The sequence below is a fragment of the Pteronotus mesoamericanus genome, unplaced genomic scaffold, assembly GCF_021234165.1.
Source record: "Pteronotus mesoamericanus isolate MK-2021 breed Mesoamerican mustached bat unplaced genomic scaffold, CSHL_Meso_final contig_947, whole genome shotgun sequence".
NCBI classification, from domain to species: domain Eukaryota; kingdom Metazoa; phylum Chordata; class Mammalia; order Chiroptera; family Mormoopidae; genus Pteronotus; species Pteronotus mesoamericanus.
Genome location: NW_026555287.1, coordinates 657,501 through 671,801, shown reverse-complemented (window position 1 = coordinate 671,801; position 14,301 = coordinate 657,501). Strand labels below are relative to the sequence as shown.

The window sequence follows — 14,301 nt, the reverse complement described above, 5'->3', positions numbered from 1 at the left end:
CTCCTTGAATGGGAGGTAGCCTGGTGCTGAAGTAGAAGCTGCTGGCTGGGATGATGGGGCACTTCTAAGTGTGTGGGGGGAATGTGACAGCTTATCCAGGGGTCTGTGGCTATCAGTCACTCTAAGGAAGGGGAGCAAGGCGGGTCCGCCTGGCTTAAGGACTTCACTGCAGGAGCGGGGCGAGGTGTCTTGGACACTTTCAGAAAGGAGAAGGCAGCTCTGGTCAAGTTAGTGGCAGCTAAAACGCTCCCAGTCCATTTATTGGCCACATGAGGTGGTCGTCAAGAGACTAGTTAGAAGGTAATCACAGGAACTAGTAATAAATGCCCAGAAGTACAAGAGGTTCAACAGCAGTGAACAAGGCACAAGAGGTCTATGTCCAGGAAACAGGCAGGATGCCCACAGGGCTTGCTCGACAAAGTCCCGTGGCCTGTGAGGCTCAGGGTGGACAGTCTGCCTGGCTCCAGCCTGCTGGAGGCCTGCGGCCCCTACACCCCCTCCAGCTCAGTGAAGCTGGGCATCCAGCTCATATTTCTCACAGAACTTGTCGGTGAAGGGGATGCAGGTGAGGAACTCACACCACTCACAGCGCACAGGGTAGAAGTAGAAGAGGACCACCAGGCCAGCCAGGAGGCCCAGGAAGACCACCTGGAAGATGATGATCTGGCAGCGTTTACGGTACAGGTCGAACTTGCCGAAGCTGATGTAAGGCAGGAAGGCAAAGGAGAGGAAGAGGCCACTGACGAAGCCTGAGATGTGGGCAAAGTTGTCGATCCAGGGCAGCAGCCCAAAGGTGAAGAGGAAGAGCACCACCGCCAACAGCTTGAAGAAGGCACGCCAGGGCCGAGCCAGAATCTGCCAGCTCTGAAAGAGCTCCACGAAGAGGCACGCCAGGATGCCGAACTGCGAGCCAGCCGGGCCCACCTGGGGGGCAGTGGGGATGCTGAGCTGGACCCCTGGACCCGTAGCCATCCCACCTCCCATGACCCAGAGCACAGCAGGATTGAGGAGCCAATGGAGATGCTCCCAGGCTAGAACCAGGGGGGGCAGCCTTACCTCTGCCCGGTATGGCAGGAAAATGGCACTGGCCAGGTTACCGGTGACACCGCTCAACAGGTAGATGATGGCTATGCGGTGCCAGCCTGCTAGCTTCTCCAGGTCCCTCAGGACAGTCATCTGGAAGCAGACGGACACCAGGCAGTGCAGGATGCTGTGAGGTGGGGAGAGGGACACTCAGCGGGGAAGGCCACCCGCCCAGCCAGCCACTCATGGGGTCCCCAAGACCACCCAACCCTGCTCAGTCCATATGGTGTCACTTGCCCAGCGTGCAAGAAGAGGGACAGCCATAGGCGGTAGAACTGGTCGGGCACCTCAGGGTTGAGGAAGGGCAGGAGCCCACACACGTCATCCATGCAGTGCACCTGTGCGGAGTGGCCTGTCAGCACTTTCCCTGGCTGTGGGGGAGGGGAAGAGGGGAAGGACACTTGCCCTGGATGCCTACCTGAGAGCAGAGTGTGGCCTCCTCGTGGAAGTAGCCCCTCATGAAATCACAGTACTCCCGGGAGGTGATCTCACACCTGGGAAGGCAAGTCAGGGTTGGGAAGACTTGCAGAGGGGGACGGCTAGAGCCCAGGGGCAGAGGAACCTGATTACACCCCCCAGGCCTAGGTTTCAGCCCCACTCACCCATCTTAGTTGCCCCTGGATAAGTCCAGACCCTTTCACCCCACACCCCTTGGTATCTCGCGCTATTTCGAGAGAGGGGAGAAGCACAGGGCCCCAAGGCAGCGCTGTGCGCCCAGGCACGCCTACCTGCCCTTGGTGCCGATGCAGCAGGGCCGGCCTGTGATGACACAGTCCATGTGCGGGTGGTTGGTGTGGTTCCCAGCGCTGTTTTTGGTGCATATCTGGGTCACAAATGGGGATGAATTGGGTAGGGGCCTCCTCCAACCCTGGGCCCCACACCATGCTTTGGGGGTTGGGGCAAAGGTGGACAGGGTCCTACAATAGAAAACAGGCTTTGACTTCAAGCAAGCTACTGCATCCTAAGCCTCAGTTTTCAAATTGAAATAATGTCATTGGACCTCCCAAGCCTCGACCTGGTTCTGACTATGTGCTCAGAGAGGCAAGTGTTGGTGGAAGGACAGGCGAGGCGAAGACCAAAGGCATTACATCTGAAGACAGGCTGGTCCCACAATGGGGACCTCCAGGCCTCACAAATGGGTGAGGTGTGGATTCCCCCCACCCCATGATACACGTGAGTCCCCAATCCCAACATTCTCTGTCCCAGCTCACCGGCCACTTGGTGATGTCATCTGGCCACTCATGGGGGTCCTCAGAAGAGGGCTCATCACACACCCTGCATGAGCCCAGTAGGTGGTCAGACCCATCTTTGCCCTTGGCATTGTCACCCTTCCACCCGACGCCACGCAGGGAGCAGCTACACCTCCCCCCACTACTCAGGGAGACATGGGCAAAGGGAGGGAGGGTCAGGGCCAGCAGGACTGACCTGGGGTCCTGGTGACAGACAGAACCGAACTGCCTCTTGTGGCCGGCGAGGTCTGGGACGCTGGGATGTAAAGGCCACTTCACCCACACTGCCAGCGTGGACTGTGGGGAGAAAGGTCAGCCCCTGGTCAGAGCCCGCCCCTCACCCGGCACAGTCTCCAGAAGGCGGGAATAAAAAACAAAACCACTGAGACCTTCCTAGGCCACAACCCAAGATCTGTAAATGTCTACACTGGAAATGTGTGTGCATAGGGGGAGATTCTGTTACAAGCTCAAGAACATAATTCTTATCAGTGTAAAATCAAAAACCTGTGTCCAAAATCAGGGACGGGTATAAACGCTGGCACCTCCTCATAAAAAGGATGTAGTAGAAACTTGGGTGAATCTTTTTTTTGTAATTGGTTAGTGGAAAAAATAAGGCAATACCAGTTATGTAAACTTAAGACACGCGCGAAAACAAGACACACAGAAAGAGCACACCCAAATCACAAAGACTGTCTACGGGCTGAGATGGAGGAGTTGGGGGATAAAAGGGAATGAATATTATGTGAGGGACGTCACACAAACAGAAGGTGTAATGTGCCAAGACGTAGGGTAAAGAACAACTCAACCAGCTCCATCTGAAGTCGCAACAGAACCAGAAACGCGGTGCAGAGTTGCAAGGGCATGAGTTGCGGGCAGGGGCACACACCGAGCACTCCTCCTCCGAGGTCTGCACGCAGCCTGACCGATCATTGCGCACGCAGCAGGCTGAGTGCTTCTCCCGCTCCCGCGCAGCAAGGATGAAACTATGCACCTGCGGATCCTGGCGCATGCAGGGTGAGAACTTGGCACCCAGGTGAATGAGAGCCTCCTACGGGGAGCAGAATGTGCAGCTGGAGCCCTGGTCAGCTGCCAGCCCAGAGGCCTTGCCCTCCCGCCCCGCCAGGCTCCTCCCTCACCGAGCTGGGCCCGATCCAGAAGTTCTCCTGCTGCACGTACTTGACATTCTCATAGACCCCACGGTTCCGCAGCACCTGGGAAGTTGGGGAACAAGATCAGAAGAAGCCCGCTCAGGCCCTCTTCTTCCAGAGTGGATGGGAGGGAGTCCAGAGCCCAGACTTCACTGGTCTAGGCCCCGAAAGGGCGCTGGGGCTCACCGAGTCCACGGTCTCATGCTGCGAGAAGCCCACAGGTGCGATGCCATAGATGCACACAGCTAGAATGGTGACCAGTGAGTGCACGAAGGTGAGCCAGTAGGTAAAGAAGGGCCTGCGGGCAGAGCATAGGCAGAGGTGGGGAAGGTGGCATCTCCAACCCTGGGCCCCCACCCCAATCCTGAGTCTTGCTTGCCACAAGCCACAGCCCCTCCATGCCTACCTGTGGTCGTCCATGTCCTCGATCTGGCGTTTGACATAGCTGTCAATCCGCTTGCGGTAGGTACGGTTGGTTAGCCGCCCCACCATGCCCAGCCCATAAGGTCTCTTCTCCCGGGCGAAGAACTTGCGCACCGGCATAGCAATACGCTGGCCCCTCCGCTGCCCTGCTGTGCTCACCACCTCCTGACGCAGCCGCACCCTGGGCTGCGGGGCCACGGTGCCACCCTCCTTCTGCTTCCGCCAGCCACGTTCCAGGGGCCTGGCGGGGAGAGGCATGGTCACTTTCCATACCAGACCCTCAGTCCTGCTGCAATCTGGCCCAGGCAGGACGACGGCGACCTTCCATCTCTATCTCGCTCCCACGTAGTGGTGAAGACTCTGTGCACCCTCCTCCTTACCAGTAAAGAGCAATCCTGAGCCCCTCCAGAGACGGCAGATAGCCGGGACCAGGCCTAGGAGCAGCTCCCTGGCCTCCCGGCTGAATTCTGTCCAGCCTGAGGGTTCTGGGATTGCACTTCTCTTCCACAGGTGGGCAGCTGAGACTTGAATGGAGCCTAGCCCTGGGTCATCTGGCCACAGCAGCCAAGGGGACCCCTTCCCACAGCCCTCCAGGGCATCCGGCCCTAGGGCCCAACTGTTCCTGACCTCTGCCCCCAACCCCGACGCCCAACCCCCATACCGCTGCCACTCACAGCATCAGGTGGCTGCGCTCCAGCTCTGTGCGGTCCAGGGCCCCTCCTGTCATGTCTGCCTGGTCCGGGGCTTTCTCCCAGTCCTTGAGAGCTGCCTCCGACGGGGACTCAAACACCTCGTCTGGATATGTGGACAGCTCCTCGTGAAGGACACCTTCCTGAGCAAACACGCACGGTCAGGTTGGAACACAGAAGTGGAGGGTTCCAGGGTGACACCCCTGTGCTCTTACCCGGGCAAAGAAGGAGGTGTCCAGCTCGTCGGGGAAGTCAGCGGTGTCCTCCTCCAGGAAGCTGGCAGGGGTGAAGCTTCGGCGCTGCACCCGGCGCAATGTGCCATCCCTAACTGAGCGACCCTGCCAGCGAGGAGGTGAGCATGTGGCACGCGACCAGGTCAGCCCCACCCCAATCCCAGCCCCTGCACCCACCTTCACCAGCGCTGCAGCTGCCCGGAAGCTCATCTTGGCCACAGACTCACGCTTGCGCCGCCGTGGAAGCCGGTTGAAACCCGAGCGGGAGCTGGAGAAGGAGCAGAGGGAGGCAGCACCCGGAGTGACGGGCGTGTGCGGGGTACTCAGGCCATCGGCGGTGTCATCCGCCATGCGGAAGGCCCGGCCCCGGGCCAGGGGGTCTATGATCTGGCGGAGGGGAGGAGACGCAGGAGTCGGGGGGCTGGGTCATCACCCCAGAGGCTCCTTCCCTACCCGAGCCCCACTGTGGAGAACACACAGCTGCTACCCCTCCCACTCCAGTAGGTGCCTGCACAGCTGCGGGTACCACCCCCACCCCTCTGCACCCAGAGGGGTCCCCCTCCCCGCTCGTGCCTTTACGCTGCTCTTCACCCTGGGATGCTCTCCCACCCAGAGCTGGCCCCAGGATCCAGTCCCAGGAACCTGTCCCATCCCCCAAGCCTCCCTTACCAGAAAGTACCGTAGGTGTCTATGGGACCATCCGACCACCCTCCCAGACCATGAGCTTCAAGGAACCTCCTCTGCTCAGGTTGGCTGTGTTCCCAGCCCCAGCCCAGGGGAGCAGGGTGAGAGGCGTTTGGGAGGCAGCACGGGACAGGCATACCTTTTGCATGCCCAGCTGGCATGGTCCAACATACAGCGGAGGGGGCGTCTCAGTGCTGGTCAGTGACACATTGTCCTGGCTAGGCAGGTCTAGCTCCCGGATGACCTGGGGCTTCAGCTTTCCATAGCGCTGACTGCAGTGACGAATGCTCTTGCGCTGCCACTTCTGGGTGCTGTCACTGTCCTTGCTCACTCCAAACCAGTCAGCTGTGCCCCTGCCACGGGAGGGACTCAGCAAGGGGAAGCCAGATCTCTCCCTCCCCAGCAGGGGCCTCAGAGGCCCCCCGCCTGGGTAGCATGCTTCAGCCCCGGCCTCCGTCGCTCCAGGGTCTGGGGTCCAGTTGGGCTGGGTCCAGTGAAGATGATGAGTGGGTTCCAGCCCTGGTTGCCCCCTAAACGATTAGCCAACTCCAAATTCCCACTAGAACCGCAGATAATAGGCCTTGTCCAGATGAGTATTTTACCCAGGCCCACACCCCATCTCTGACAGGGGGGTTTGTGGGGAGACACGGAGTCCAGAGACGGTGCTCAGAGCTCAGCCCTTAGCTCATCCAGGGAGGGCTTAGCCCTGGGCAGCAGCTTGACCTTGGATACCATGGAACTCAAGCACCGGGCACTGCAAGTCCAGGCAGGTTGCCCACAGTCCTTGGACATGCAAGTGGAAACGCTGCCAGCACCTGCCATTAGGAGCCCCAGGGAATGCGAACCATGCTGCCAGCTCCCAAGAGGCCCCAAGCCATGCACACACCAGCCGACACTAATGCACTCACACCCTGCCCGAGGTACCTGAGCAGGGACCGAGAGAGAGACCGGCGATGCGGGAGGGCCCTGCGGGCAGCAGGGGAACCCAAGAGGGGCAGAGTGTGGACGCGCCCAAAGCGCACCTGGCGGCTGTTCAGGAGCCAGAGCAGTGGGGTGGGGGAGACAGAGAAGGAGAGAGCAAGTGCTGGGGGCAGCCGAGAAGGGTGGTAGGTGAGAGGAGTCAGTCCCCAAAGCAGGAGGAGGGCAGGGTGACGCGGGGAACACGACTGGGGACAGAGCCGAGACAGGAGGGGCCCTTGCCCCATTCGCAGCCTCAGTATCTAAAGGGGACCCTGTATACCTGCCTCTGTCCCACCAGCCCCCAGCCCTCAACCCACAGAGCAGCAAGGCAGAGTGTCGTACCTGCGGATGGTCTGTGTGATGGATGTCTGGCGCTGCAGCACCGGCCGGCGGGGCTCATGGTATGGCGACGGGACGTGGGCCGTTTCAGCCGGCATACTCACGCTCCGCAGGAAAGCCTGGCGTCTCAGGGGCTGGGCAAGGGGGTCATGGTGAGGGGGCTGGACAGGATGCACCCACAGCCCGTGCTGGCCGGGGCCTACCTGCAGGAAGCTGGGTTCCTCTGCCACAGGGGGCGCCGCAACCGGAATGTCCAGCTTCAGCCAGGGTGGCTTCTTGCGCTGCAGGCTGCTCGTGCTGTCCCTGCGGGCCTCGCTCATGGTTCCAGGTGCGGCGACGTGGGCCTGGGGGTGCAGTGTGTTATTCAACAACAGGCCGACAGGTGTCTGGAAGTTCCTTGGGCCCAGACCCAGGAGAAAGGAGGAGCAGTGATAACCCTCCCAGGGGCGGCTGCGGCTCCTGGTGCTGAAGCCCTGTGTGCTCAACACTGATGTGCCCTGTCCCTGCCTCGTTCATACCGACACACAGTGCTGGGCACATACTAGATCCTCAGACAATATGAATTTATGTGGCAACTACTATGAGTCACTTTCTGGTGCTTGGGACACATTGGTGGAGAAAGAAAGAAACCAAAAACAGACAAAATCCCTGCCCTCCTGGAGCTATTAGTCCAAACAAACAATAAACCTGTCAGTAAATAACACTATGTCAAAAGATGCGAAGTGTAATAGGGACAAAATCAGCACGTTACTATTGCCAGGGGCAGAGATGCCTCCCTGTGAGGCGACATCTGAGGAAAGGCTCCAAGGAAGAGATCAGGTAGGTTAGCAAGGCTGAGGGGGAGGGCTGTTCCTGGTGCAAGGAACTGCCAGAGCAGAGGTCTGGGTGAGCATGAGGGCCACGGCAGGCTGAGGGGCTTGCCCAGTCTGCACACCAGGCAAACCTCAGACTTCACCCTCTCAACCACCATTCCAGCTGCTCCGGAGACCGAGGGCCCACTACATCCACAGCCGGAGTGTATAAAGGCTCCATGTCACACAGGAGTTGCCGTGTGGCTTCCCAGGGTCTGAGAGCTGTTGCTGCAGCAGGGCCTCCTGAAACCCACTGGGTGCAGACTCTGTCATGACCACCAGGGGGTGCCATGCACCCAGAAAGAGCAGCAAAGCAACTCAGCCGTGGGAGGGCTGATTGACCAGACCCAAACCTAAGCATCTGGGACCGAGTCCGCAATCTATCACTTAGGCGCCGAGGAAGGGCCCAGGGACCAGGACCCAGAGCAGGGAGTCCAGGGTTTGGTCTGGGCCACCACTGCCTCGCCATGGAACTGGGAAGCAGAGGCCACGTGACCATGGCTCACTTGGCGTTCTATTTCCCCCCTTACAAAGCACCACTTTCAGGGCGGGTGTGGATCCCCCTTCCCAAAGGAGGACAACAGAGGATACGAAAACAGAATTGGGAGGGTTCCCTGAGCACAATGGGAGACACAGATACCAGGGGAGTAGACAACCAATAAGGACAGACTCCAAAATTCCTCAGCCTCCTCAAAAGGATTCAGATCCCAACAGGTCTGTAACCCACCCACCAACACCCCTAGGAACAGCTTCCACTCCTGAGCCTCCCTCCCAACCACTTGGAGTAAATATAGAGAAGGCCCCACCCATACCTTAGAAATGAGGAAACTGAGGCCTAGCGAACCGAGGCTTGACTTGCTCAAAGTCACATCTTCAGGGTAGCATAACTGAGGACAGTCCCCAGACACTGCTCACAGCTCCGACTGGTCTCACACAGACCAGGGAAGGGCCAGGACCCTCCCCAGAGCAACTCTGGCTCTACATTGACCTGGGACCATCCCAGGAAGCGGTTTGCTCTCACTCCGACAAAGGCCAGGGAGGGCACAGAGTGCTGGGCACTGCTCCTCGTGTCCCTGAGCAAACCAGGGACAGGACTGGGACAGTTCTCACAGCTGCCACTGGTTATTATATAGACCAAAAACAGCCCTGGATGCTGCTCATAGCTCCTCCTGGCCCTATATCGAGTGTGGGCCAGGCCAGGATGTGGCTGGCAGCTCCTACTGGCCTTACACCAAACGGGCCGAGCCCAGAATGCTACTCACAGTTCCTCCTGGCTCTGGCAGGACCAGGGCTAGGGCCAGGACACTGCTCACAGATCCTATTACCCCTATAGTGACACTACTCATCACTTATACTCCACCTGGCCCTATACCAGTTAGGGACCGTCCCCAGACACTGCTCACAGCTCCCACTTGCGCTACACCAACCAGGAACAGGCTCGGTGGGAAGGAGTCCTTCGGAGATGCCTTCTCCCAGGTCCTACTCCACCCCCCATGGTCCTACCCCTTCTCTGACTGTGCATCCAGGGGTCTCTCCATTCAGGTAGCCCCCTCAGAGCCAAGCCCCTTTCCCCCACCTTCATCTGGTATAATCTCAGGGCAAGGGCTGAAGGCAGCATTTGTTCGTACATCACTGAGAATCCCTTCTGGGCCCCCTGCCCATGCTGATCCCCACATGATGGGGTCAGACGAAGGGGTCCCTGCAGGGGGACAGAGGCAGGCAGGGTCTGGTGGGGGGCAGTGTCCAATGAAGGCATCCTGAAGACGGGTCTCTCAGGGACCGGACCCAGGAGACCGGCACTCATCCAACTCACATCGCGAGCCCAGCCCGGGCCTGTGTATTTGCTGGTGTGGTCGGCACCCGCCAGCACCCCCGTCACAGGCCGTGGAGATTTTAAGATCCCCCCGCTGGTAGGGAAGTGACTGGGAAGGGCAGCCTTGGGTCCCAAGCACTAGGGGTGGAATTTCAGACAGTATCAGGCATGTCGGGAAGACGGACGATGATCAGATGGGGGCTTCCGCGCCCTGCGGCGCTGCGACAGCGTCCCGGCGCGCCCTGTGAGCCACAGCCAAGCCACGCCTGCCAGGAGGTGATCCAGGCGATCTGATGCGCGACACTGTGCTGGACCCTGTGGAGCCTTATGGGTGGGAACGCAGACAGGACGGGAACCCCCTTGGCATTGCAGATGGGGCAGCTGTGCTGCCTGCAGTCCGTCCTGCCATCCAGCCACCAGGTGCCTCGTGCGGCCTCAGAGTTCTCGCCTGCCAAGCGAGCCACTGCTTCTGGCGGAGTCCCTGCGAAGTCCACAGAGGTACAGGGCCAAGAGTGGCACCTGGGGCCACGGCTGGGAATGTGTGGCCTGGGCGCTGGGGGGCTGGCCTCCCCATGCGCCTCCCCACGCAAGCCCAGCACACCCAGGTGCTCTTAGCCGGTTGTCCACCCAGCAGTACAAGGACTCTTGGCCAGCTGATTGATTGGCTCGCCCCACCACACACAGACCCGACATCCCATGGCCCCCACTGCCCAGCGCCACCCCCTGGCTCTCCTGACAGCTGGTTCCCTCCTATCTCAGGGCCCTGCCCCTGCACGTGCATACTCCCCGAGCTCAGTCAGGCTGCCTGCCCCTGACAGGCACTCCTGGCCCTGGATCCCCTAGGACAGCTCAGCAGTTCGCCCACGTGTGTGCTGCCCCGTCACAGTGCTCCAGAGCCACTGCCAGGTAAACACTGGTCGTTCGGTGCATAGGCTAGTAGATCCTATTGATCCCCGTGATCTGGGTAATGGGAGACTCCTGAAGATGACCCTTTATTTGGGTCGGGGAGGAGGAGCTGACTGTATGATCATGGCGGGGCAGGAATGGCACAAGCACGGGGCGCGGAAGAGGGTGGTCAGCGTGTACAGGCAGCTGGGCACCACCCCCCAGCCCCTGCAGGCCCAGGCCCACAGTCTGCCCAGGAACACAGGGCCCTGGGGCTCACGAAGGAGGCGCCAGCTCCCTGCTGGTATACCCAGATGTGCTGGTGTCCCTCGCCTCCACCCAAATCCCTCCTGTGTTTGGGGCAGCGACAGGAGGGAGCTCTGTAGCCCCTGCAGCTCCAGGACGCCCAGCCCAGCCTCATCCTGTGTGCCCAGTTCCCCATCTGGGCCTCAAGTGGGTGGGACTCACAAGGAGGGCTCCACACTAGGACTCAAGGGTGTGGGGGAGGGGCAGGCCCAGTCTGGACAAAGAGTCCGGCCTGGGGAGGGGTGCAGTGCCTGTCCAGAGGACACAGTGGCTCAGTGTCCAGGCCTCCCCTAGGCACACAGTGGGCTCTTGTTCCCAGACAGCCCCTCGTGGTGGAAATCCCAACAGCATCTCCTCTCCCCTGACCCCTCAGCACAGGGAGAAACCACAGCCTGGCTGCCTGGGGTCACACGGCATCTGAGTCACTCTGGCAAAATCCATGGCTGCCCACCCGGGGCCTAGCCCATCAGGAGACACCCAAAGGAGCATCTGGAAGTAAAGTGAGAATTGCTGACAAAGTGAATGCCAACGGTGGGGACCCAACCCCACAGGGGGACAAAAAGCGAATCTGCACCACCTCAGGGCGCTGCACCCCAGGCACCGGGAACAGCTCAGGACGACTGTGGGGCAAGACGAGCTACGGTCGAGAGGGCCCGGCAGAGTCACAGGACCCCTGGGGCCGCTTTAAGCGGCAGTGAGGGGGTGGGAGTTGCTGCAGCCTTAGGGCGAAGGGATGGGTGGGGAGCAGGAGGAGGGTCCCACTGACCCAGGTTCCTGCTCTGGGGCTGGCTGAGGATCCTTCAAGCTGGCGCCGTGCAAGGGTGCAGGAGGGGCCAGGGAGCAGGAGCCAGGGTAGGGAGGCCGGGGGCCACAGCAGCTCTTGCCACATAGCACGTGCTCAAGAAGCAGAAAGGCTGGCGACGCCTGCCGGCTCTGGGGAGCAACCTAAGCGAGGAAGCCAAAGGAAGGGCAGCGAGCCCGGGGGTAAGAGGGCCCAAGAGTATGTGCGGTGAGCAGGAGTCATGGGGGAAACGGGGGCCGGAACCCTTTAGGGATGCCCTGTTTGGGAAGATGGGCCAAGAGGCAGAGGAGACTGGGGAGAAGTTCCGGCCTGCCCGGGCCTGGCCAGCGGCCACGGCCGGTGTGAAGCTGGATCCTCAGGTGTGAGCAGCCGCCACCGCTGCACTCAGGCCTTTCCCGCACATTGGCAGGATCATAAGGGGTAGACAGAGGCCAAGTCACAGAGGCCGGGATAGCCCAGCCCCAGGACCAGACCTGCCAAGCATGGGCTCCCTGTCCTGCCCAGCCCAAGAGACCGCCCACCACTGAGGTCAGCTGGAGCAACGGGCCCCACCCCAGGACACTTGCCCCAACGTGTCCCCAGTTCACCTGAGCATGGTTCCAGGAGAAGCCAGCTCCTTCAACCTCCCCACTAGAGCCCTGATCTCTGATCCTCAGTCTTCTCTTTGACCCCTTATCTAATGCCCAACCCAGGTCTCCCTTGGGAGAGGGGATCATCAGCTGCCTGGAGCTCAGAATCTAGTCCTTCTCCACCACATGCTCCTGGATGGTAAAGCAAAAGTCACCTTTCTGGGCTTCTTAGCCTCATCTGCAAATGGCATTATATTGGGAAGGATATAGGCCAGGCCCTCAACCCTCCTCAGCCCTCAGAGGGAAGCCGGGCAGGCCTGAGACCTGGCCAATGACCTGCATGGTGCCCTCTACCCATCAGAAGGGCACGTCAAATCCCTGCCTCCCCATGTCACCCACCGCCGGTTGTCGCCCCAGAGGAGCGTGCAGAGGGCCAACAACAGAGGCCAAGAATCTTCCTGCTAGAGGAAGCCCTGAAGGTGTGGGGACCTGACCTGAGAGGGTGGTGCACCGGGTAGGTAAGGGAGCACTAGCCCCGTGGAGGAGGCACTGTCCAAAGGCTCAGCAGGCACAGGTGGGTCAAGGGGTTACCAACGGCCCGGATTAAAGCCCCTAACCCCGCTGGGTCAGACAGAGGCAGACATACCCCGGGCTTGGGGAGCCCCGAGGCTCAGAGAGGTCGAAGGACCTACCTGTCCATGCCACAGTCAGCAAGGGGGTAGGGGCTGAGACTCAGCTATAACAGACTGTGGGTGTGGCAATCTGCGGTTAGTGCATCTCAGGAGTTAGGCGATATCAGCCCCTCAAACTGCAGAGGAAAAAGGCCCATATCCCATCAACACATCTAGCCACCAGTCAGCACCCCTCCGTAAGTGCCCCTGATTGACTCCACACGCGTACTCCCTGGTGCCCAGACACCCTCAGGGCTTAGCGACACCCTCCTAGGACGCACCGGCTGCTGGACCAGCCCCACCAGGAGAAGCCAGCTCCCTGATGTCTGTTACCAGAGCAGAGCTGGCTTCGGTCATCAAATCCTGACACACCTGCCTCACACCAAAGACCCCTGACTGACGGCTGAACTGGCACAAGCCTTGGGAGAGGTTCTCTGTGTCCGTCTTACAGATAAGGAATCCGAGGCTCAGAGAGGCCACTCACCGCCTGAGGCCACTCATTGCCTCCAAGGGGGTATAAAGCCTTGAGCCATGTCTGTCCAGGAGCTGGGGGAAGAGGGGGCCTGGGGGCCTGCCTCACTGGCCCTGGCCACAGCCCCCAAGGTAAGGGGCAGACCCCTGGGTGCCTCAGGCTATGGAGGGCTGCCAGGCCCCGCTGGGCCCTTCCTCCACCCTCTCCAACCCAGAGCATCTCAGTTCAGGGAGAGGAAGTCACCCTCAAACACACCCAACCCAGAAAATAGGCAGAAGCCAAGGAATCCGATCCTTGGACAGAAAGTCGATCCTGTCACAGACACCGGTGTGGGGAAATTGGAGCCCGGTATCGAGGAGCCCCATGCATCCGGGGAGAGCAGCAATGGGGGTGAGGGTGCCACCCTGAGCAGCAACTGGAACCGAGAAGACCCTAAGAGGTACCTGAAAGGAGGGGGAGACCTGGGTGACTCTCTCTGAACCAAGGGTGCCCCTTGAATGTGAGCCCCCAAAGGCAGGGGTTTGTCTGGCCGGCACAATGACACTGGGTGAGGGATACTGATCATAGCAACACTCCAGCTCCGCTGCCCTTGGTCGTCTATCTGTGCAATGGGAGGTGGCTCAGCCAACGGAAGCTGCTTTAAGGGGCTGGGAAGGGGCCTGAGGCCTGACACCGTCAATCTGGGGCCACATGACTCCTGTGGCCCCCTGTTAGTCCCTGTCCAGTTCTCAGGCAAAAGGGCCCAGATTGCCCAGAATGACTCCTGGTGTCAAGGGGCTCAGCCTCAGGAACCCCTAGGGCCACAGCCAGCTACTTGGTTCACTAGGTTTCTCCCAATCTCTGGGTGGGGGACAGGGGGCTAAGGCTGGTGCCACGGGGGTGGGGAGAACCCAGCATCTAGCTGGGCCAAACCTGAAAAGCCAGTTTCATCCTTGAATCTTCTCTGCCAGGAAGTCCCAAGGTGTGAGTGTGGGGGAAGGGGGGGCTTTCCTAGCACAGAGCAGGGCTTCCAGACGCGGGACTCCCTGCCCATCCCCCCTACTCAGCCCCACAGGCAAGCCCCCAGCAGGGCAGACAGGGAGCACTCACCCCCTGCCCTGAGTAGCTGGGGTCCCTCCATCTCCCCAGCCAACCCAAGGCCTGT

The 14,301-nt window shown here is 60.3% G+C and overlaps 1 protein-coding gene across 1 annotated transcript in view; it reads right to left on the bottom strand.

The window, feature by feature from the left end:
- Positions 1-79: 79 nt before the first annotated feature.
- Positions 80-14,301, bottom strand: part of RHBDF1 (rhomboid 5 homolog 1) — a 15,024-nt gene continuing 802 nt past the window's right edge. The window contains exons 2-18 of the mRNA XM_054586765.1: positions 6,992-7,132; positions 6,792-6,922; positions 5,629-5,842; positions 4,983-5,192; positions 4,788-4,910; positions 4,558-4,715; positions 3,867-4,124; positions 3,647-3,758; positions 3,449-3,523; positions 3,199-3,360; positions 2,509-2,609; positions 2,295-2,358; positions 1,812-1,906; positions 1,502-1,577; positions 1,321-1,421; positions 1,057-1,210; positions 80-924 (exon numbers count right to left, since the gene is read on the bottom strand). Coding sequence (XP_054442740.1) covers positions 505-924; positions 1,057-1,210; positions 1,321-1,421; positions 1,502-1,577; positions 1,812-1,906; positions 2,295-2,358; positions 2,509-2,609; positions 3,199-3,360; positions 3,449-3,523; positions 3,647-3,758; positions 3,867-4,124; positions 4,558-4,715; positions 4,788-4,910; positions 4,983-5,192; positions 5,629-5,842; positions 6,792-6,922; positions 6,992-7,108 — 2,571 coding nt within the window. The 5' untranslated portion in view covers positions 7,109-7,132 and the 3' untranslated portion in view covers positions 80-504. The remainder of the gene's footprint in view (positions 925-1,056; positions 1,211-1,320; positions 1,422-1,501; positions 1,578-1,811; positions 1,907-2,294; positions 2,359-2,508; positions 2,610-3,198; positions 3,361-3,448; positions 3,524-3,646; positions 3,759-3,866; positions 4,125-4,557; positions 4,716-4,787; positions 4,911-4,982; positions 5,193-5,628; positions 5,843-6,791; positions 6,923-6,991; positions 7,133-14,301) is intronic.